The sequence below is a fragment of the Cervus canadensis genome, chromosome 2 (assembly GCF_019320065.1).
Source record: "Cervus canadensis isolate Bull #8, Minnesota chromosome 2, ASM1932006v1, whole genome shotgun sequence".
NCBI classification, from domain to species: Eukaryota; Metazoa; Chordata; class Mammalia; order Artiodactyla; family Cervidae; genus Cervus; species Cervus canadensis.
Genome location: NC_057387.1, coordinates 77620302 through 77644763, shown reverse-complemented (window position 1 = coordinate 77644763; position 24462 = coordinate 77620302). Strand labels below are relative to the sequence as shown.

The following is a 24462-nucleotide window of genomic DNA, read 5'->3' as shown; positions in this document are numbered from 1 at the left end:
TCATGGATAGCTGTTTTAGCTTGGGAACACAAATGATCTTCATCTCAACTCTGCAGTGCACAAATTACTAGACTTCGGCAACATGGTGTAGAAGCCACAGCCAAAGAAAACTTCCCTTGGCAGAATCATAATCTCCATTTCTGCTTGCAGACTGGCTAGTCTTTGTCTGAGTTTTTTTCTGTATTGTGGCAAGAAGCAGCCAACAAACATTCCTCTTCTGAATTCTCCTAACTATCTGCCTAGAGCAACACCTTTGGTTGGCCCATGGTCTGTCTTCCAAGATAGCAGTGGTGAAACTTTTGCCATGGCCATAAAAATTGTGCTAATGCTGCATATCTAAATTCTGTTTTGGTACAGAACACCAAATTTTACATTAGTTAAAACGTAGGTTTGGGCTGCTATAGCAGAGTTCTAAAATAAGTTACTTAAATAAAATAAAGTTCGTAGTAATAGAACCCATTTTAACAGACTGGGTGTGGGCAGTCCAGGGCTGGTGTAGTGGCCCCACTGTGTCAGAAGGTGCTTGTTTCTTTTCTCTTGTTGATCAGCCTCCCCTGGTGAGTTGCCCTTATCTGCATCATGCAACATGGCTGCCCACCACCCTTTGGTCATTTTAACCTACAGGAAGGGAAGAAAAGCGAAGGAAGGCACACCTTTCTCAGAGACTGCATGTCATCAATTTCATTCTTGTCCCATTGGCTGAAACTGAGGCTCAGGCCTCCTCTAGCTGCAAGGGATGCTGAGAAATACAGGCATACCTCATTCTGTTGCACTTTGCTTTATTGTGCTTCTCAGATACTAAATTTTTTGCGAATTGAAGATTTGTGGCAATCCTGCAATAGTTTTTTTCCTGTAACATTTTCTCATTTCATGTCTCTGTGTCAAATTTTGGTAGTTCTTGCAATATTTCAGGATTTTTTAAATGCTTATTGTATTTGTTACATGATCAATGATTTTTGAAGTTACTATTGCAAAAAGTTGATAACTTGCTGAAGGCTCAGATGATGATTAGCATTTTTTTAACCAATAAAGTACTTTGAAATTAAAGTATATACATTTTTTTAGACATAATGCTAATGAACACTGAATAAACCACAGAATAATGTAAACATCACTTTTATACACTGAGAAACCAAAAAATTTATGTGACTTGCTTTATTGCAGTATTCACTTTATTACAGTGGTTTGGAACTGAACCTGCACTATCTCTGATGTGTATCTATATCAACATTATGCTGAGTGCTATGTATTAGGCTAAGTATTGGGGATGTCAGTCTAAATGAAAGGGAAAATTGATATTAGGGAACACCCCACAGTCCTCATTATCCTAAACATGCTTTCCAAATTTAGTGAAAACCACTCAGTCATTTTCAAGTGATAGAGTTACAGAGAGAACACAGAAACTTGATTTTATATTGGTAACTAGATTTTTTTAAAAGACCTTGACTATCATTTATTCCAACTACAGGCCTAAAAAGGAACCTAGGCACAATCATTCCCATTATGGAGGACTTTTTAAATAAAGCAACTTTATTGAGATATAATTCACACACCACACAATTTATCCATTTAAAGTATATGACTCAGTATTTTTTTTTAGTGTATTTATAGCATTATGCCAGAGAAGGCAATGGCACCCCACTCCAGTACTCTTGCCTGGAAAATCCCATGGACGGAGGAGCCTGGTAGGCTGCAGTCCATGGGGTCTCGAAGAGTCGGATACAACTGAGCGACTTCACTTTCCCTTTTCACTTTTCTGCATTGGAGAAGGAAATGGCAACCCACTCCAGTGTTCTTGCCTGGAGAATCCCAGGGACGGTGGAACCTGGTGGACTGCCGTCTATGGGGTCGCACAGAGTCGGACATGACTGAAGCGACTTAGCAGCAGCAGCAGCATAGCATTATGCAGCCATCACCACAATCTAATTTTAAAATATTTCCATCACCTTAATAGAAGCCTTGTGCATTAGCAATCAATCCCTCTTGCTCCCCTACCCCTTCATCATAAGCAGCCACTACTGTACCTTGTTCTGGGTGTATGCTTGGTCACTCAATTATGTTGGACTCTTTGCAATCCTGTGGACTGTAGCCCACCAGGCTCCTCTGTCCCTGGGGTTTCCCAGGCAAGAATACTGGAATAGGTTGTCATTTTCCTACTGGAATAGGTTGTCATTTCCTACTCCGGGGTCTTCCCAACCCGGGGATTGAACCTGCATCTCTTCCGTCTATTGCATTGGGAGGTGGATTCTTTACTACTGTGCCACCAGGGAAGCCTGTACTGTACCTGAGGCCTTTATAAATTTCTATGGGTGGATTTTACACAGACTGAATATTCAGTTTTGGTTGCCATACGGAAGTTATATTTGACAGGTAAAGCCCTGGGAATGCGAGAAACAAAGGCAAAGGGTCCACGTCAAGAACAGGAGTTAGTGTCTTATGCTTCTGTGCACACTGTCTGAGAGTTATTGATACACAACAGTCCTCATTCTCCGTGAACCTCCAATTGCAGAAAGAAGACTGACACAAAAACAGACAGTCACCATTAAATTTTATAAGAGCTAGTACTTAAAGAAAAGAGATCACTATGGACACCAGGCAGGGACGCCTGCCCCAGCTTGGGGTGGGAGTGAGTGTGGGAGGGGATAGTGTGTTCAATGAAGGTTTTCTGCAGGAGATGAGCCTACTTTTTGCAGCAGACTCCTTGTCCATAGCCAACCAGGCTGTCAAAAAAAGGAGGAGAAGTTTCTCCAGGAGAACAGCTTCTTCATTTTCGACTATAAGCAGTCAGATTTCTTTTTTTTTTTTAACAAATGTATTTGAACTTATATATCCAAATTAGTATTGTTCCCTGCCAAATCACCACTCTGGGAACTGTACACTTATTCCAGTGATGCGTCTAGTGCTGAAAGCATTTTGAAACTCCTCTATGGGAGTTATTTTTCAGCCAGTCGGTTTATGGGTCACCTAGGGAAACCAGTCACATTATTTTATAGTCATGCCTCATTTTTCACCTAAAACGATATAACAAGATTTGATCACCCACTTTATTCATTAGACGTGGCTCCAACCAATTTTCATCTCTTTCCAAAGTTCACATCTATTCTCAAAGGATGAAATTTGTCATGACTGAAGACTTTCAAAGAAAAGTGCCACAGACTGTAAAGACAGCTGCTGAAAGAGAGTTCCAGAAATGTTAGTGCAGCGTCAACATGGTTTGAATACATGCGCTGCTTCCCAGGGTGCTTGTTTTGAAGGAGAAAATATTAATTTAGATGAAAATATTCTACTCTTGCATAACTGTTGAAAATGAGTTACATTTTGTACTGTTCAAGCACACTGCCCTGAAGAGAAGAATTTAGAAGACAGGTCATGATGAGGGAGATTCTGGCATGCTGCTTACCTTCTACAGTTTACCGCAGAGGCCTGGGAATTCAGTTCTCTTCCATCCTGATAAACATCTCAACATGTTTCAGTGCATTCAGAAATTGTGCACAGTAGGAAGGTTTGAAAACCCAAGTAGACAAAATGACCCTGAGCTTGGAAAGGAATCCTATCAGCTCAAAGCCACAAGAAACAAAAACCTAGATGTTTAGCCTGTACCCACTTCAGCTCCAACAGATCATTCCAGGATTGCAAGGAGGCCAGAAAAATGGAGCTGGGATTCCGTAAATGGGTGGGGATGGGGAAGGACCTTTTGCATTAGTAATAAAACTATTATGTTACACTGCTCCCATGAGGACTTTGGAAAATACATTTTGTGGAGCAAAATGAAATCCACTTAAAAATGAAGCAAAAGGGAAATAAATGTAGAAAGCTCAGAGGGAATCAGGAATAAGGTTGACTTCTGTCACAGAAGCCAGCTGCCTCTCTGTGTTGGGCCATGTAGTTGATGCCAAGCCCTCTGAGGTCAAATCCATGAGAAATACTCTCATCACACAGTTCAGCATAGCCAGTTACCCTGTAAGTAATGAAGAGAGTAAATAATACCTGCCTTAAAGATTCATATGAGGAGATGAAGTAAAATTTGGAAAGTATTTATCATAGTGCCTGACATAAGTGTTTAGTAAACAAAAGATTCTGATGATTCTAATAATGTTTATGGTTATTCCAAACTCTGAAGCCAGGGGAGGGCAGAGGGGATGGTCTTCTGTGCCTGCCACCACCTCCCATTCCATCTCTGTCCATACATTATCCCTTGAATTTGATCTGTGAGGCAGAGGTTCACAGTTGCTGAGTCAGTCACGAGCCCGTTGATCTGCGGCCTTCACCTCCTTGGAGCCGTGAGCTAGCAGTGGGTAGTTGAAGATGGGTATTTTAGGATGGATCTGAGGGATGGTTAGCTGACCCATGCCAATGTCATGCTGTAGACCAGAAGTTGCAAGAGATGTATGCTGGCATTGCTGTGAACCTCCTGGACTACATGGATTTTCTCATTCAGTAAGCATTGCTGAGCACTCTTTATGTGCCAGGAAGTGTGAGATGGTTGCAGGTACAAAAATGAATCAGACAAAGTCTTTGTTTTTAGCATTCATGCCAGTGGAGGAGAATTTATAAGCAGTTATAAAAGATATGGTTCGAATACTAGTGTATTAGCTTCCTGTTGCTGCTATGACAAATGACTCCAAACTGGGTGGCTTAAAACTACAGAAATGTATTTTCTCACCATTCTGGAGACCAGAAGTCTGAAATCAAGGTGTTGGCAAGTTACACTCTCACCGGATCTCCAAGGGAGAAGTTCAGGGAATCAAAGGAACACAGAGCCACTCAACCCCACCTCAAAGGGGAAGGGAAGACTGAGGATGTCTTCTCTTCCCAGGCAAGGTAATTTCTGAGCAAGTACAGGTGATAAAGAGGAATCATGGAGAACTTAGCTGAAAGTGAAGTGAGGGTAGAGGCAGGGTACAATCACTGGTTTAAAATGCACATACCTGATACCTAATACCAATGCTGTCCTATTTAAAGTTTGCTAACAGTAATAACCGACAAGATTCCAGACAAGAAGGTTCCAGAGCTCCATTATCCACAGTGCTTCTGTAGACTCCTGACATAATGTCAAATGGAAGACAGGCCATTTGGTGGCTCCTTACCAAATAACTTAATTCATAGTGATGGGTTGGAATGGAGGATTTTGATTCAAGTCTCAGTTGTATAATTTATTGTACAATATCATGTATTCTGGGCTTCCCTGGTGACTCAGATGGTAAAGAATCTGCCTGCGGTGCAGGAGACAGGGTTTTGATCCCTGGGTCATAAGATCCCCTGGAGAAGGGAATAGCTACTAACTCCAGTATTCCTGCCTGGAGAATTCCATGGACAGAGGAGCCTAGCAGTCCATGGGATTGCAGAGTTGGACACGACTGAACGACTAACACGTTCATATTTTTCATCATGTATTCTGCTTAACTAAAGCTCAGTTTTTGCACTTGTAAAATGGAATCAATTCTACTATCTGCTCTATTGGGGGGTTTTATGATAATTAGTTTAAATAATGAGCATACCAAATTTTGGGGAACTATAAAGTGCAACTCAGATGAGGGTTTCACTGTTACTTTAGGAGAGTCACACCATGGTGACTTTTTTTTTTAACCCTTCTTTTTTTTAATTGAAGGATAATTGCTTTACAGAATTTTGTGGTTTTCTGTCATACATCAACAGGAATCAGCCATAGGTGCACCCACGTCCCCTCCCTCCCAAACCTTCCTCCCATCTTCCTCCATATCCCACCCTTCAGCCTGTCTGACTTAGGGAGCTCGATCATAGTGACTTTTGACTTAAGCCTCCTGCCAAAACAAATCTCAATGTCCAATTTTATCTATCATCTTTGAAAGTCCAAAACTCAGATGTACTAAAGAATAACCGAAAAGTAAATATATCATGCCATTTTGAGGATCTTAGTGGTATATCCATATTACCCCTTTTACATTAGAATTTTGTTTCATAACTTTTTTTTTTTAGTGTAACTTTTGATGTCAGACAGACACGAGTTAGATTCCTAGATATGCTGTTTATTAGCTGTTTAATCTTGAGCAAACTGTCTGAACTTTTTTTTCTTTACTCATTTGTATAATTAAAATAATATGTCACAGAGGTGTCTCTAGAAAATAATAAGATAATGTGTAGGAAGTTACCTTGCACAGTGCCTCACACATAGTCATAATGAGCAGGTTGCTACACTGGGTAGTAGGGATTTTGATGAGAAATACAGACACTATCAACTTTACCTTGCATATAGTCCCCCAGGCAGCTCCCACCTTCTCAGTTTCACTTCTCTTCTTCCAGTTGGCCAGTAACATATCATGATGCTCCATACCTATTAGCCTATAAATTTCAGAACAGAAATGTCTTTCTTACAGAGAGAGTGTTTCATTCACAGGTCCTGGGGTAGGGTGGGGGACCTGCTGTACATAATTTTAGGTTTCTGAAATATATGATCAGCCTGATACTCAGTTATCTCAAAAAGAATACAGCACCATGCCCCCAAATCAGCAAAATTGTCCCCAAATGGCTCAGTACTAATCACAGTGTTTGGTATTTGCACACCAAACCCTCATGAGGTCTACTCTTTAGGGTTTTAGGGTAGTGGTTCCAGTATAAGTTGGTGGGGTCTGCTTGCTGCAGCAACTTCTCCTGAACAACATTTGAGGGGTGATTTTACCTGCCAACGTGTGCAGAGCGTTTTCTCGTTGCTCAGTATTGGATTGTGCGTTTGGGGCACACACAAATGTATGAGTGATCTCCAGCTCCCTGCGGAGCTTGTCATCCAGTGGGCATTGCAAGACTGTGGCAGCGCCTCTGTAGATTGTCACTGGGAGTCCAGGGAGAGGAGTACTGGAGAGGCAGTCAGAAGCTTCCAGGGGAGATGTGTCTGAGCCAAGTCCTGAAAAGGATGGTGAAAAGAAGCCTGGAAAAAGTGGAGACATTCCATGTAGGGGCAGTGGCAAAATGAGGAGGCCATTGTGGGAAGCAAGCCCATAGGCTTCAACTTTAGATAGAACTCCATAGCAGAGAGGGAGGAGAATGGCAGGGCAGCCTGAGATGAGTTATCACCACACAGGTCCTTAACATTGAGGCTTTCTGTTATACACAGGTCAGCCTGAGACCCAGTCTGAGAATTATCTTATTATCCCAGTGGGAATCAGGAATCTTAGAGACATGAGTTAACAAATGTAGAAAGCTATTTATAAGGGGGCTAGAGTATTTGTCCAGTAACAAATGAAGGCTCTATCAGTTTGCTAAGTCTGTCTGGCTTTAACCAGCAGATTATATGGCATGTGACCATCTGTATATGACCTGATGGTTTCATCAGGGCAAGTTTTAAAAACTTGGGTTGGTTGATCTGAATCCATATTGTAGAATGAATGATGCACAGTTCACTAAGGTAGATCACATGTTTATTTACCAAAAAGAGAGAGAGACATACAGTGCATACAGCGCAGCTGTACTGTTCCCCCTCATTTTAGTCACTCAGTCATATCCGACTCTTTGTGACTCCATGGACTGCAGCACTCCAGGCTCCCCTGTCCATCACAGACTCCCAGAGCCTACTCAAACTCATGTCCGTAGCATTGGTGATGCCATCTAACCATTTCATCCTCTGTCGTCCCCCTCTCCTCCTGCCTTCAATCTTTCCCAGCATCAGGGTCTTTCCCAATGAATCGGTTCTTCACATTAGGTGGCCAAAGGATTGGAGTTTCAGCTTCAGCATCAGTCCTTCCAATGAATATTCAGAACTGATTTCCTTTAGGATTGGCTGGTTGGATCTCCTTGCAGTCTAAAGGACTCTCAAGAGTCGTCCCCAACACCATAGTTCAAAAGCATCAATTCTTCAGCGCTCAGCTTTCTTTATAGTCCAACTCTCACATCCATACATGACTACTGGAAAAACCATAGCTTTGACTAGATGGACCTTTGTTGGCAAAATAATGTCTCTGCTTTAAATAGGCTATCTGGGTTAGTCATAGCTTTTCTTCCAAGGAGTAAGCCTCTTTTAATTTCATGGCTACAGTCACCATCTGCAGTGATTTTGGAGCCCCCCAAAATAAAAGTCTCTCACTGTTTTCATTGTTTCCCCATCTATTTGCCATGAAGTGATGGGACCAGATGCCATGATCTTTGTTTTCTGAATGTTGAGTTTTAAGCCAACTTTTTCACTCTCCTCTTTCACTTTCATCAAGAGGTTCTTTAGTTCTTCGCTTTCTGCCACAAGGGTGGTGTCCTCTGCATATCTGAGGTTATTGATATTTCTCCCAGCAATCTTGGTTCCAGCTTGTGCTTCATCCAGCCTGGCATTTCACATGATGTACTCTACATATAAGCTAAATAAGCAGGGTGACTGTATACAGCATTGATGTCCTCCTTTCCCTATTTGGAACCAGTCTATTGTTTCATGTCCAGTTCTAACTGTTGCTTCTTGACCTGCATACAGATTTCTTGGGAGGTAGGTCAGGTGGTCTGGTATTTCCATCTCTTGAAGAATTTTCCAATTTATTGTGATCCACACAGTCAAAGCCTTTGGTGTAGTCAATAAAGCAGAAATAGATGTTTTTCTGAAACTGTCTTGCTTTTTCAGTGATCCACCAGATGTTGACAATTTGAACTCTGGTTCCTCTGCCTTTTCTGTATCCAGCTTGAACATCTGGAAGTTCACGGTTCATGTACTGTTGAAGCCTGACTTTGAGAATTTTGAGCATTACTTTGCTAGTGTGTGAGATGAGTGCAGTTGTGCGGTAGTTTGAACATTCGTTGGCATTGCCTTTCTTTGGGATTGGAATGAAAACTAACCTTTTCCAGTTTCCAGTCCTGTGGCCACTACTGAGTTTTCCACATTTGCTGGCATATTGAGTGGAGCGCTTTCACAGCATCATCTTTTAGGATTTGAAATAGCTCAACTGGAATTCCATCACCTTGACTAGCTTTGTTCGTAGTGATGCTTCCTGAGGCCCATTTGACTTCACATTCCAGGATGTCTGTCTCTAGGTGAGTGATCACACCATTGTGGTTATCTGGTTCATGAAGATCTTTTTTGTATAGTTCTTCTGTGTATTCTTGCCACCTGTTCTTAATATCTTCTGCTTCTGTTAGGTCCATACCATTTATGTTCTTTATTGAGCCCATCTTTGCTTGAAATGTTCCCTTGGTATCTCTGATTTTCTTGAAGAGCTCTCTAGTCTTTCCCATTCTATTGTTTTCCTCTATTTCTTTGCACTGATCACTGAGGAAGGCTTTCTTATCTCTCCTTGCTATTCTTTGGAACTCTGCATTTAAATAGGTATAGCTTTCCTTTTCTCCTTTGCCTTTAGCGTTTCTTCTTTTCTCAGCTATTTATAAGGCCTCGTAGACAACCATTTTCCTTTTTGCATTTCTTTTTCTCGGGGATGATCTTGATCACTGCCTCCTGTACAATGTCATGAACCTCCGTCCATAGTTCTTCAGGCACTCTGTCTATCAGATCTAATCTCTGAATGTATTTGTCACTTCCACTGTATAATTGTAAGGGATTAGATTTATGTCATACCTGAATGGTCTAGTGGTTTTCCCTACTCTTCAATTTAAGTCTGAATTTGGCAATAGTGAGTTCATGATCTGAGCCACAGTCAGCTCCCAGTCTTGTTTTTGCTGACTGTGTAGAGCTTCTCCATCTTTGGCTGCAAAGAATATAATCAATCTGATTTCCAGATTGACCATGTGGTGATGACCATGTGTAGAGTCTTCTCTTGTGTTGTTGGAAGAGAGTGTTTGCTGTGACCAGTGCATTCTCTTGACAAAAGTCTGTTAGCCTTTGACCTGCTTCATTTTGTACTCCAAGGTCAAGTTTGCCTGTTACTTCAGGTAGCTCTTGACTTCCTACTTTTTGCATTTCAGTCCTCTATAACAAAGAGGACTTCTTTTTTGGCTGCTAGTTCTAGAAGGTCTTGTAGGACTTAATAGAACCATTCAACTTCAATTTCTTCAGCATTACTGGTCAGGGCATGGACTTGGATTACTGTGATATTGAATGGTTTGCTTTGGAAATGAACAGAGATTGTGCTATCATTTTTGAGATTGTATCCAAGTACTGCATTTTGAACTCTTTTGTTCAAAAGATGGGAGAGAGGCACAGTGCAGCTGTGCTGTTTCCCCTAGATCTCAGCGAAGGGGCTGGGGTCGTCCATGACCTTTTTCTTCTCTTGTTACTTTAGTGTCTGTCGCTCTAACTTTTCACTCATCACTTTTCTACCCCACACTGAAGATCACCTTCTGGAATGAGCACCTTGAAGACCTCTCTGCTTCTATCTGCAGTTACCCAGTGCTTCTCCAGGAAGCAGCACAAGCTTTTGGCCTCAACCACACAGACAAACCAGCTCTACCTCCTTCACTATTGCTACTTCTAATTCTGTTCCTTTGTGTTACTGCACAAGTCTGTGTGCTGTGGAAACTACCTGAAATGTCAGGTCCTAGGCAGAGGTTCTCTGTTGTGCTTTGGGAAGTCCTCTGTGATGGTGGGAGAAATTTTATAGTTGAAGTTGGTCTCCACATGAGGATTGCTTCCTTGACTACTGCCTGGAAAACCTCACCTCTGTTCATCAGGGACCCTATTCACCAAAGTCCTTTAACTCTCACTACTGACAACATAGCCACTCAGACATTTGTTAACTATCCACCATACTTCATTCCAGGCACTGAGGTTACAGAGGAGCAAGTTCTGCTTTCTCCTCATCACTCAGCAAGGAAGGACGCTTGTTTGTGTATGGACCGTGTTATTTAGTGATAAGAACCAAGGGCAAAGGAAAGAGGTGTGTGTGGAGGGTCCACCTAAGGGTCTCTCTCTCACAACAGCCACCCAGCTGCGAAGAAATCAGCTGTCACTGGAGTTGTCACTCTCTCTTTTTTTTTAACCATTTATTGTATTAGTTTCCTGGGGCTGCTGTAACACACAGTACCATAAAGTGAGTGGCTTAGAACAACAGAAACTTATTCTCTCACAGTTCTGGAGGCTGACAAGTCCAAGTGCAGTGGGTGTGACTAATCCAAACTCATATACTTTCCACTTGGACAACATCGATTTGAGAGTCACCTGGAATCTATTTTCTCTTAATTTTCTCCAAGTTAAGACACACTTGATTATCACAAGGAGCCATACAGCCTATTCATGAGCTTTGGCATTAAAACTGGAATGAAAGCCTGCCTTCCAATATTTGTTGTGAGACTCTGAGCACATCATTTATTCTCTAAGCCTCAGTTTCTTCATCTTTAAAATGGGGATGATGAGGATATCTGTATTACAGGGTTGTTATTTGCATGTTACTTGCATGAGAACCTGCATGATAGTCCTATGATAAGCCCTTTATATGATCTCCTTTAATCTTATCAACAACTCTTAACTAGATCTCTGTTTCACAGATGAGAAAATAGAGGATCACTGATTTGTTCAAGATCACCACGATACTATAAATTATCAGGAGTAAGGATTCAAACCCAGATTTCCACTGTGCTGAATTCTTCAAGGAAATTAATTTTAATAGCGTTATCTAGAACTCAATTCCCAAATCTTTTGTGTCTTGTGGTATAACATTTGATTTTTCTGAAGCCTTGTTCTCACTTAAATCTTAAGGCCCAGCGAGAGTCCTACCTCTGCCCACTTGAGCTGCTGTTCATCCCAGGAGTTCCCATAAATGATGTAGAGTCGAAAAAATGATCACATTTCTTTAGATTGCTGTTTTAAAAGCTTTTTCTTGTTGAGTACTTGCCATTCACCTGGCCACCTATTATAGTAGGAGTGTAGGCTCTGGGGCCAGATTGCCTGTGTTCAAAACCTGTCTCCACACTTTCCCAGCTACTTGACCTTGGGCGGATGACATAACCTCTGTATCCTAAGGTAGGGGCTGAGAATAATGCTATTGATCTTGTAGGGTTGTTGTGAAGATTGAGTTAATGCTTGTAAAGCTCTTGGGATACTGCCCAGCACGTTGAGACCTATTGCAATGATCTACTGTACACAGCCTTTAAAGCAGTGTCATTGTCCCTGTTTTACAAATAAGAAAACTGAAACCAGAAAGGTCGTACACAGCCAGAAGCTGGCAAAGGCAGGATTCAGACCCAAGACTGTCTGACCCCTTCCTTTACCTTTTCCCTTCCCTGTTGTAGGTGTCTCTCTGACCCGTAGCATTGATCCACTCCTGCCTGGGCCTTCTGCTCTAGAGATCAAGGCATGTGTTCAGTTCAGTGCAGTTCAGTCGCTCAGTCCTGTCTGACTCTTTGCGACCCCATGAATTGCAGCACGCCAGGCCTCCCTGTCCATCACCAACTCCTGGAGCTTACTCAAACTCATGTCCATTGAGTCGGTGATGCCATCCAGCCATCTCATCTTCTGTCGTCCCCTTCTCCTCCTGCCCCCAATCCCTCCCAACATCAGGGTCTTTTCCAATGAGTCAACTCTTCACATGAGGTGGCCAAAGTACTGGAGTTTCAGCTTCAGCATCAGTCCTTCCAATGAACACCCAGGACTGATCTCCTTTAGGATGGACTGGTTTGATCTCCTTGCAGTCCAAGGGACTCTCCAGAGTCTTCTCTAACACCACAGTTCAAAAGCATCAATCTTTCAGCACTCAGCTTTCTTCACAGTCCAACTCTCACACCCATACATGACTACTGGAAAAACCATAGCCTTGACTAGATGGACCTTTGTTGGCAAAGTAATTTCTCTGCTTTTTAATATGCTATCTAAGTTGGTCATAACTTTCCTTCCAAGGCGTGTGTTAGAAAGATGGAATAAGCCTTTGCCAATATCTCTGTTTTGGTTGTTTATGTAACATTTACTGAGTGGCTAGTCTATAGCCAGGCATGGTGATAAGCACTTTACATGCCTTTCTTCATTGATGTCAGAACCTTTAAAGGAAATTTTGCTATCCCTATTTTACAGATGCTCTGGCTCAAAAAGATCCCATAGAAAAAGATGTCCTTCCTCTCTTTCAGTTTCTTTACAGCTGCACATCCTAGTTTGGCTAAACCATGTAATTGGAAACATCCTTAGTGATGAGATAGAAAACATAACATCACTGTTCCTCTGTTCTTCTTAAAAGTCAATAAATCCACCATGTTTTTACCGTTTGATAGAGGGTCAATCACTGACTACCAAAAAACTCCGAGGGACACAGGAAATCCTGCTTGTGTTTCCATTTTCTACCACAAGAGGGAAACATACAACCATAAATGATTTGAAAATAAAGCCATTCTTTAGATAGCCCTCTTTTTACCAAGAATGGTGGGTGCCATACTATGGTTACCTAGACAAGGTGACATTCCACTGGAAATGGTCCTGCGGCTAGGAGTTGCAAGCCGCCTGCTTGGTTCAGAAATCCCAATCGGTGGACCAAGCTATTGCTGTCACAGTAAGAAAACAGCAATTGGCTGGGTTTTCAAGCAGTTGTTAGGCCGCACCATTCTAGGGCCAACAGAGAGTAAAATGTGAATTTTGCTACCAAGGTCTGGTATCCAGGTTCACAGTCAGGATGTGTCCCCGCAGTATCCAAGAATTTCCCAGGCAGACCTATGCTCTTTGGATCTCCCCTACAGAAAAAACGTGATAGAAGAGACATTTAGATGTTGGTTTGCCTTTCACTGAGAGATCGGGGGCCTTCCCTGCGGTCACACTGTCAGATGAAATTGCTACTGAAAAATGACTTCCGAGCAAGCATTTTCAAGCAGTGTGTGACTCTCAGCACACAGAATGCTAGGAAAGCTATGTTCCTTCAAGGAAGCATAGGCATCAACAGAGTGTGTTTTCAGGCCTCTACCTATCAGGAACTGTGTAGCTTCTAAGACGTGAGACCTCCAGGTTTTCCCAGATCACCTAACTTCCAGAGTGAGGGCACTGTGTCTCCCTGCACTTTCCGAGCCTTGTAAACACACTCCTAGGTCATACCAGGACTGCCCAGGAGGAAGCAGGCTGCGGGAGTGTGTCTGAGAGTGCCGGGTGTCATACTGTGGTCACCTAGACAAGGTGACATTAGCTCAAACGGTAAAGAATCTGCCTGCGATGCAGGAGACCAGAGTTCGATCCCTGGGTTGGGAAGTTCCTCTGGAGAAGGGAGTGGCAATCCACTCCAGTATTCTTGCCTGGAGAATTCCATGGATAGAGAAACCTGGTGGGCTACAGTCCATGGGGTCACAAAGAGTTGGACATGACTGAGCGACTAATACACACTTTTTACCAAAGGATTTTGATACATAATTCTTGGTAATTAGACAGAATATGGGAAAATATTCTATTAGCTCCAAATGAATATTCTTCAGGAATTTAAATGAAAAAAATTCTGAGGATGCTCCAGAAGGAAATAAGATAAAAATACATATAAAAGTTGTATATGAACTATATACATTGTTTTTTTTTAGGTCAGAATGATTAAATATTGGTGATTTCTTATTAAACAGGAGTCCTCTTGACATGTACTTTTTCTATGAAAGTTAATTCCTAAACCTTGAGCATCTTCACGGTGGGGAGATTGTTTTTAGATTCAACCATGCAAATTAAGAATGACACTTGTGGAGTGGAAAACACCTTCTAAAAATTTTCTCTTTCCTCTGAGCACTCAGAGCACACTTACAAGCTCTCATATTTTACTTCTTTTTGAAATTACTTGTTGACCTATTTATCTCTCCGTTTAGACCAGAAGTTCAACAACTTGAATCTGTCATCTTCTGGTGGTCCACGGTGCCTGATGATGTCACTGGAGAAAGTCAGTTTACATAGTAACCGTTGGACACAGGGGTGGGTCAGCAGAGGGACAGCAGAGTGACGGATGCTAAAGGATGTACCCGCTTCCAGGCAGCAGTTCTGTTTGTTTTTAACATCAAAATATGCTTCAGGGTTTGGTTTTTTAAAAATAATTTTGTTTATTTTTGGCTGCACTAGATCTTTGTTAGTGCACGTGAGCTTTTCTCTAGTTGCGGCTACCCTCGTTGCGGTGCGGACTTCTCACTGTGGGGGCTTCTCTTGTTCTGGAGCACGGGCTTTAATACACTCGGGCTTCAGTAGTTGGGGCTCTCAGGCTCTAGAGCATAGCCTCAATAGTTGTGGTGCATGGGCTTAGTTGTTCCCAGGCATATGGGATCTTCCCAGATCAGGGATCAAACTCATGTCTCCCACTTTGGCAGGCAGATTCTTTACCACAGAGCCGCCAAGGAAGCCCAGGAGTATTTTTTGAACCTGAGATTCTGTACAGCTCTAAGCAAACCATCTGGTCCTCATAATTCTTCTGGCATTATACCTTTAGAGCTTAAAGTAGTTTCTCCTTTTCTTTAAAAGACATTTCCTAACTCTATTAAAACAGATATACTCATAGATAGGTATTAAATGCAGCTGTATATTTTCAGATTGGTTGAGGGCAGTCATAAAAGCTAACTCTAAAGTAGGGCTCTCAGGGTAGAACCAGCCAGTGCTAAGCTTTTTTCACTTGTTAACTCATCGTATCTTTATACAACACACCTGTGCAGTAGGTACTATTTCTTTGCTTTTTTAAAACTCTCTTTAAATGATGCATTTTTAAAGAATAATTGAGGACTAAGTGACATATAACATTGTATTAGTTTCAAGTGTACAATCTAATGATTCGATATTGCAGTGTTGTCAAATGATGACGACAGTTAAGTCTAAGGAGGTACAATTTTCAATCCCCACTTCAAAGATGAGAAAATGTGGGCACTGAGAGGTTAAGTACTTTGCTTAAGAGCTGCTTTTGGTTGGCTGAGGATCTCAGACTGTGAAGGCAGGGGGTTTCTTTTCTTCCCCTTCTTGCCAGGATGGGACAGCAGGTGGAGCCTGCCTCATCCTGGCAAGTGGAGCCATGCATTGCAGAGCCCCATTCAACACAGTGAGGAGCTATAGGTGTGGCAAGTAATAGAAACCCAGTCTGCTAGAGGGAGCCTCTAAGAGGACTGTGTCATAAGGCCAGAGGGTCTCCTGAAAGCCAGGGGGCAGGGTGGGCACATGTGCCTTACAAGAATCTGAAGCAGGAGGAGCCCAGGCAGTTAGCCTCAGACTCTCCTCTGTTTATCTTAGCACGTTAGCTTCATTTTCCTCTCTCTCTGCTGACTCAATTGTCAGTGTAAGTTGGTGGGATTTGTGTGTATGTGTGTGTTTATGTGTGTGTCTGTATGTGTGTAGATGAGATCTTAGTTATAAATTCATTTACTCAAACTCCTATGAATATTACAAGTTTAGAGATCAAATATGTTTGTTTACTTTTTGAAGCCTTTGTCTCACAAGCAAAAGTGTGAAAAGATTCCCATTGCACTGATGTAATCTAATAATGATAATCGCAGATACCTGTGCAGGGTGCCCCACACCAGCACTAGTTTTAGAATTTTCTGTATATTGCCTCATTCAGTGGTGACTGTGACAACACGTGGGGTGGGGGACTGTTGTTCTCCTGTTTTTCAGATGTGGGCAGTGGAAGCCCAAAGAGGTTCAGTAACTTGTCTGAGGTCACACAGCCAGTGACTGGCAGAACTGGGTTCCAACTCCGTCAGTCTAGCCCTAAAGTCCATTCCTTGAAACACTGCAGTTAGCTGTCTGAATCTGAGATTTAAATATAAAAATATGGTACATTCAAAGTTTTCTTGACTTTTCCAATAATGTTTATAACTTTTATAAAATTCTTTTAAAATCATAAGCCAAAATAACTTACTCAACTATACATTGTAAATTGGTATCACAGGGCTGACCTGTTAGGCAAACTAATATCCCAGATTCTCTTAATGTACTTAAAATATAGATTTTCTCCAAGACTTATTACAAAACAGTAATACTATGTTTGGTTTATTTTTATTATCTTTCTACTATGAGTTTGCTTCACGTCAATACTTAATTCTAAATCTTTTTATGTTAAAAAGTGCTCAATTCAAAAACCATTCTCTTATTCCAAGCAGTTGGCCTTCCCTCGTGGCTCAGATGATAAAGAATCTGCCTGCCATGCGAAAGACCCGGTTTCGATCCCTGGGTCAGGAAGATCCCTTGGAGAAGGAAATGGCTACTCACTCTAGTCTCCTTGCCTGAAGGACAGAGGAGCCTGGCGGGATACTGTCCATGGGGTTGCAAAGAGTCAGACACGACTGAGTGACTAACACACACTTCCCCTGGAACTGGGGGTGACGTTGACTGGAAATCTAACAGTGGTATTGCCCCAGTCCAGAACTCATGCCAACATGAGTCTCAAGTGGCTTGTGTTCACAGACCACTTTCCCCAGTTCTCATGTCTCATGAGTCTGCAGTCCCTACTCTCTTGAGAAGATCCATCTAACTGATATTCTGCCTGAAGCTACTCTGAATTCTTTTCCAATTCTGTGTGTCAGGTCCCCAGCTCTTAGATGTGCCTGAGTGATCCAGAGATGGATCTGCATAATCGCCTTCTCATATTCTCGTGTATTCTCATGTCTGCCAGTTAAGAGTTCTATAGACATTCTCATGACATGAGGTCCCTGCCCCACAGCTTCTGAGTTTACCTGTCTTCCCACTTCAAAGACTAACTAAATCTGACTGGTGCACTTTTGAGTCCTAATTCTAGATTCCTAGAAGAAAAAATATGAGTGATCCAGCTTCAGTCAGTTGTCTGCCCTTGATGACCATGGCCTGAGTCCCACAGTAGAAACATGGCCCTAGGAGCCCCCTGTTGTCAGGTGGGGTCAGGGACAGTTCTTAGAGAAGAGAGTGAGCAGAAGGGGTCAGAGGAAAAAGAGGTTGTTTGGATAGTGTCTTCATGTTGGAGGAGAGTAACCTACAGGGCCCAAACTGGCCAAGGACTCAGAGTTGAAGAAGTCTTATGTAAGAGGAGCAACTCTGGACAGGGTCACAGAGACCAGGATCCTCAGATCCACCTCAGCTGCAGAGGGAATCCTTTTTGCAAGCCTTGGTTAATCTTTTCCCAGTCTTTTCTCCTCTAAGCTATTTGATACACTACTGGCAGCCAGTCAACTTTCAAAAAAAAAGCAGTTTGTATTCCTTCTGTTTAAAAATACCCATAGCTTCCAGTGCCTACAAAATAAACCTTACTGTGGTTCATGAGACTGTGTAACCTTGTCCCAGCTACTTCTCCAGCCTCACCCCATCACTGCAGCCTCTTGAGAGCCACAGTCCTGTCCAGGGACCGCTGGGACATCACTGAGGCCACCAGGTTTTGACGGCTCCTCTAACATGAACTTCTTAAGAACAAAGGTCCATTCACCTTTTTTTCTATCCTTACCACTCCTCAGCATGTGAATAAAAATTCATATCTTTATATCATTCTCTAGTTCACAAGGGTTTTCATAGACATTTATTGTGAGGCAGGTATCATCATCCCATTTTCATCCTCAGGGCATTGAGGATGGAAGGGTGAGGGGCTAACATTTACTGATAATCTGCTGGATGCCAGACACAGGTCATAAGTGTTTTCATACATGTTGCCCAGTTCAGTACTCAGAACAACCTTCATTGTGAGCCCTAGCTTACAGACTCAGGTCAGTTAAGTGAATTGCTCAAGATTGTACCTCTCATATATTTTAGAAACCAATATGTTTTTTTTTAATTGAAGGATAATTGCTTTACAATGTTGTGTTGATTTCTGCTCCACATCAACATGAATCAGCCATAGGTGTACCTATGTCCCCTCCCTCTTGAACTTCCCTCCAGCCTCCCACTCCATCCCACCCCTCTAGGTTGTCACAGAGCACTGGGTTTGAGCTCCTTGGGTCAGGCAGCAAATTCCCGCTGGCTGGCTGTTTTACATACGGTAACGTGTATGTTTCAGTCCTGCCCTGTCCTTCCCCTGCTGTGTCCACCAGTCTGTTTAGAGTCTAAGATTTGAGCCCTGCTTGTGTCTGGCTCCTGAACCTGTGGTCTTTGTATTATCCTGCAATGTCTCCTCTGTGGCAGGCATTCATTGCAAGCTTGCTTACTGTTGGTTGGAGAAATGAATGACTTTTCCCAGCTTGTGATTCCTGTCGCTGGAATCATAGGTCATAAGTGGGTTCGTACATGTTGCCCAATTCAGTGCTCAGAACAACCTTCATTGTGATCCCTAGCTTACAGACTTGGGTCAGTTAAGTGAATTGCTCAAGACTGTGCCTCTCATGCATTTTAGAAACCAATATATATTTTCTTAATTGGAGGATAATTGACCCCAACACTTGGGCAGGCACCTGCAGCATCACAAGCATAGGGTTTTGGCCTGGGGGTTCTGATGATCCCTGCTGCTTTCAGCCCAGTTAGTAGCTTACTTTCTAGTGCTTGTGCTGAAAGACAGGGTTACCAGTTCTAAATAATGTGCTCATTCCTGTGGCATTTTCTAAAGAATAATTCTTGATGTGAAGAGGTGAATCTTTTCAGGCCTTGGGTCCCACTCTCCCATGAGCCCTGGGACATGGCAGTTAGCTATCCAGTAAATGTTTGTCAATGGAAAAAAAGAAAGATAGAACGAATGAAGTATTGGCAAGTCTTCTGTTTCTGCTGTCTTCTACTAGAAAGGCATCGCTGTTGATTAGAGTGGAAACTGGAGTCTTTGCGAGGCTGGGAGCGAAGGGGTTCATAACTCTGCCATTGTGAAATTGATTGGACCCAAGACCAATGTGAAAGTTTCTTGTCTGAAGGGAATAATCCTTAAATCCCCCATATGGTTTAAATGTAATTTGTGTCATTGTGAAGGAGTACTGGTGAGGCAGGAGAATTCATTAGGCCAAATTGGGTTCGCTATGCTCGACAGTAACGTTTCTGAAGATGAAGTTCAACCTTTGCTGGAGAGCTCAAACAAATGAGTTTCTTAATAGCTGTCCCACTTAGTCTGAGCGTCTTCGGAAGCTTAATGTTTTTAATGCTTCTCCTTTTTTACCACACTTCACAGTCCATCTAACATTGCTGCTTCTGGTAATATTTTTATATGGGGTTGAGTTCTATAGTGTCCATAAAATTATGACTCGGGCCCATTTTTAGAATAGAAGCTTTTTTAGGGCAAGTATTATATCTTTTTGGATTAGTTTTGCATGCTGACAAACACCATGCCACGCATGTAGTTGGTGAAAACATTGCTCTTTGCTTTGAGGTACTGAACTCTCTCCTTTGGAGGCTTAGGCTTGACGTGCACTTGAATTGCTGGGTATTCATTGGCACGTGCAGGAGCCATGAGAGATGAGAGTCTTTCCAGTCCATGCCTCGCTGTGAAGCTGGCTCACGTGCAGTGAAGTAAAAAAGTGTATGTGTCCATAAGGACATTCCATCCTAGAGGGGGTCTGGGTTCACCTAGTGACCCGATTCCCCAGGTTTCATACATAGGACTTCTCAATGCTCAAACGCTACTGTCTATTTCCATTAGTGTTAAATAATGTTTTAAATATGAAGATGCTCTACTGGAGAGGAATATTTAAAAGCCTTGAAAGTGAGAGACCATCAAATAATGAACCCTGAAGTGGCATATCAGCTGTTTAGAGAGAGAGGGCTGGAAGAGCACCAGCGTTATGAAGTTTGCAATGATTCTTTTAAACTACTTTAGAATCCGAGTAGTTACATCTGGAATACTTTCTGTATCAGTCAGTTTTTAGGTGATGAGAAACCTGTACAAGGCCTAAGAGTAGGCTTAATTCTGGAGAAGTACAGCTTTTACAACAGTTTCGATGTGAAGCAGTATTTTTAGAAACAAATTTTGGTTCGTACAAAAACACACCGATGAGCTGAGGTGTTCTAGTATGTGATATGGCCACTGTCTTAAAAAAAAAACAAAACTGAAACAAGCATTTGCCATGCTTTGAAATAACCCCTGTCAGATCTTATGCTACAAATAAACTCACTTTGATGCTTGTGGGGTTTTTTTTGGTGTGTGTGTTGAACATCTATTTTGAATTTTCATAATTGTGCCTTGAGTCTTTATGATTTCTCATTTTATGGAATTTATTTGCACTGACCATAAATTGTAAATAAAATAAGTAAATGTATGGGAAAAGCCCCTAAGAGAACATTACTCTCCCTAGCTCTGGATTCAGAAAGAGCTTCGAGAGAGAGTGGTCAACCACCAGCAGAGAACACGCTGGAATGTGTGAGCAGAGAAGCTTTAGTGGGGATGTTGGAGCCCCTTGCAACCAAGCATTCCTGAATCTTCCCTGGTTCAAGACCTCGTTAAGGAAACTACCAATTACTTGGTTGGTTGCTCTGTTATTCCCAATGAAAAAACTGTTGAGTTGATATTTCAGAAATATGGCTCTATTATTAAATATGTCAAGACATATATACTGGTGCAATTTGTGAACCTATCAAAAACCAGAGAAAATTGGCCACCGAACTGAAAAAATATGAGTTTAAAAAGTGCATTTGTAGTAAGTTGAAAAACATTGGGTGTGTAGACTACTAAAGCAAGCTTACTTCACGAAAGTTTTAGTTTTAAAAATGCAATAAGGGGCAAAAATAAGCTATAAAATATAATTATCTTTTGACCGACTGGTTTTCAGCTTAATAGATGTGTCTTGTGAATTGTGTTAATGTTATAAAGTGAGGTCCTGCTTGCAGATGGGCCAGCCCCATTTGCCATATGAAGGAGACCGGGCTCCCTTGTGAGTGGCCTGCTTTCTGCTCATGGCCTGTTAGTTCTCAGTCCTGTGTGAGCAGTGCCTGGAACAAAGAGACATTCTTGCCTCACAGAAGGCTGTCTGCTCCTCCCAGGGCCTGTCTGCTTTTGGACCTGGCTGGACAAGTTAGTAGGAAAATACGCAGATTTTTGTTTTTCAAGGGATTACTACTTTTCCCTTGAAAACCTGACTTTTATGTGCACATCAAACTCCCCAGACATGTGGCATAACTAGTCTCGATTTACTTTCCAAGTCTCCTTAACAGGTTCGCCGAAACCTTGACAATGTTGTTGCTCACTTGTTCAGTCATGTCCGACTCTTTGGGACCCTATGGACTGCTAGGCTCCTCTGTCCATGGGATTCTCCAGGCAAGAATACTGGAGTGGGTTGCCATGCCCTCCTCCAGGGGATCTCTGCAACCCAGGGATTAAACCCAGGTCTCCCGCATTGCAGGCGGATTCTTTACCATCTGAGCCACCAGGGAAGCCCTGTTTATCCCTGCTGCTGCTGCTAAGTCACTGCAGTTGTGTCCGACTTTGTGTGACCCCATAGAGAGCAGCCCACCAGCCTCCCCCGTCCCTGGGGATTCTCCAGGCAAGAATACTGGAGTGGGTTGCCATTTCCTTCCCCAATGCATGAAAGTGAAAAGTGAAGGTGAAGTCGCTCAGTCGTGTCCGACTCTTAGTGACCCCATGGACTGCAGCCCACCAGGCTCCTCCGTCCATGGGATTTTCCAGGCAAGAGTCCTGGAGTGGGGTGCCATTGCCTTCTCCTGTTTATCCCTACTTTTCTATAAATTCAAGGGAATGACCAGCTGTTGATCATTCAGGGCATGTCTGTGAGTCTCTATTCTTCTAGAATTGAATACTATTTACTTAAATCCTTGGTGGCCAATGAATAAATCTGTTCTGTTTGATGCCTTTTCTCCCTTCTAACTGGGATTGCATGTGGGAAGTAAAAAAAAAATCACTTGAGTATCAGATATTTGAGTATCAAAATGACGGTGATGAAAGGAAAGCAGAGGTAACTGAGATCCGTCATTTCCATTTTAAGACTGACCTTTAATTTGCGAGATGGCATGAAACAACTTTAGCTTGCAGATGGCCTTATCAGAGATGACTGCCAGAGAGGCTCTGGTTTAAGGGTGTCAGTAGCAGCGGGAGCCACACCAGGGTGTCTTGTTCACGAACTTGCTCCTTAGGACTGCACTTGCTTCGTCTTTGCCTGGCTCTGGGAGAGGCGTCTGGAAGCCACCTGGTGTTTGTAACTGAAGTCTGCTGCACGCAGCACCCTCTGGACCTATCTCCACCCTAACAGGGGAATGAGGCAAAAATAATTGAAGGGTATTTGGCATGGTTGTGGGCAGAATGTCCTCATCAAAACAACACTGAAGATCTGCTTTGAGTGTGGGTGTGGGTGGGTGTTTGGTCCTTCACTTTTTCACATGGGGCGACGACAACAGGAATTAACCCAGCTTCCTCATTGAGAGGGATCATCCAGGCAAGATCTCTGTTTTAGTTACTCGGGTGACACTGTAGCAGCTTCAGGTTGGACAGACTATTTTGGGGACCCTTGACTGCTTTCTGGACACCCTCGCTGAGCCAAGTGGTGGAAATGAAAGATGAGTGATTTTGATGAATGGATTTCTGGGAAATACAGAAAAATGGAAGAAGGTCCTCTCCCTCTGTTGACTTTTACTACGGCTCCCTACTATGACCAGAAACCAGGAACTAGTGGATTACGGAAGAAAACCTACTATTTCGAGGAAAAACCATGCTATCTGGAGAATTTCATCCAGAGTATATTCTTTTCCATAGACCTAAAAGATCGCCAGGGAGCCTCACTGGTGGTTGGTGGAGATGGGCGATATTTTAATAAATCGGCAATAGAGACAATAGTGCAGATGGCAGCTGCCAATGGGGTTGGTATATGATAAGTATTGCTATGTTTCTGGCTCTCCATATAACCTCTTAATTCTGCAAAAATATACCCAAGTACAAAGATTTGTATGTTGTATACCCCTCAATGCTACTAACATCCAATTAAGTTTGAGTGTGACTTCAGAGATTGTATATTGTGATATTACCCCTGAAATTATATTTGTCACACTGGGATTTGGGGATGTAAACTCAGTTTCTTATGTTGTGCTCTGTGCCTGTTGCTTGAAAATGGACCTGTTGCTTTTAGACATTTAAAGCTCACCCCAGCCTTAAGCTGTCTTATCTACATTCTAACTAGTTTTCAGGGGCACTCTGTCCTGCGTAGGAGGCTCTTAGGAGCCACGGAGAGAGGAAGATTTTGTTTTCTTTCAATGGCCTCCTTGTTGAAGTTCAGTCACTTGTCAAACAGGAAAACAAAAGCCAGGGCACGCTGTTATTTGTGGGTCCTGGTAGCTGTGCAGAAATGCTGGGAGAGAACTGGAAAATGTTAGGTGTGAGCCTTCCAAGAGGACCTGTTAGAGGGGAACCCACTTATAATGACCTTGGATACAAAGAAGTCCTGTGTGTGGTGAATTTGTGCAGCAGGGTAGAGATAATAACTTCTGTGAGCCTATAATATCAGGAGGCTCTGCTAAAGCTCTGCATTGTGGAAAACTGTGTTGGCTGAATTAACCAAATCGGAAGGAATCTTGCACCAGGAAGCATTGATCTTGATAATCTGCACAGTCTCACTGATTTACAGGAAGGCAGGCATCAGAACATTGCTGTTTTTGCTCTGCAAATTCCTCCGTGGGACCAAAAATACATTTTTAGTATTTTAGATTACACTTAGCAATAATTTGGAGCACATAGTCCTTTAGTACTTATAAATTTAAAAAATTTGTTTTATTTCCTTTCTGGAAGTGATTCTGAGAAGATAAAATTTAGCATTATAACCAAGTGCATTAGGCATTTATTTTCA

General features: G+C 42.4%; 1 protein-coding gene across 2 annotated transcripts in view; it reads left to right on the top strand.

Annotated features, from left to right (window-relative positions):
• PGM1 (phosphoglucomutase 1) overlaps window positions 1-24462 on the top strand; it is a 65910-nt gene that overhangs the window by 7328 nt on the left and 34120 nt on the right. The window contains exon 1 of one of the 2 annotated variants that reach the window (XM_043461094.1): window positions 22802-23482. The exons of the other annotated variant lie outside the window; for it this stretch is intronic. Coding sequence (XP_043317029.1) covers window positions 23183-23482 — 300 coding nt within the window. The 5' untranslated portion in view covers window positions 22802-23182. Of the gene's footprint in view, window positions 1-22801; window positions 23483-24462 lie in introns of those variants that run through there. 2 annotated transcript variants of the gene reach the window in all.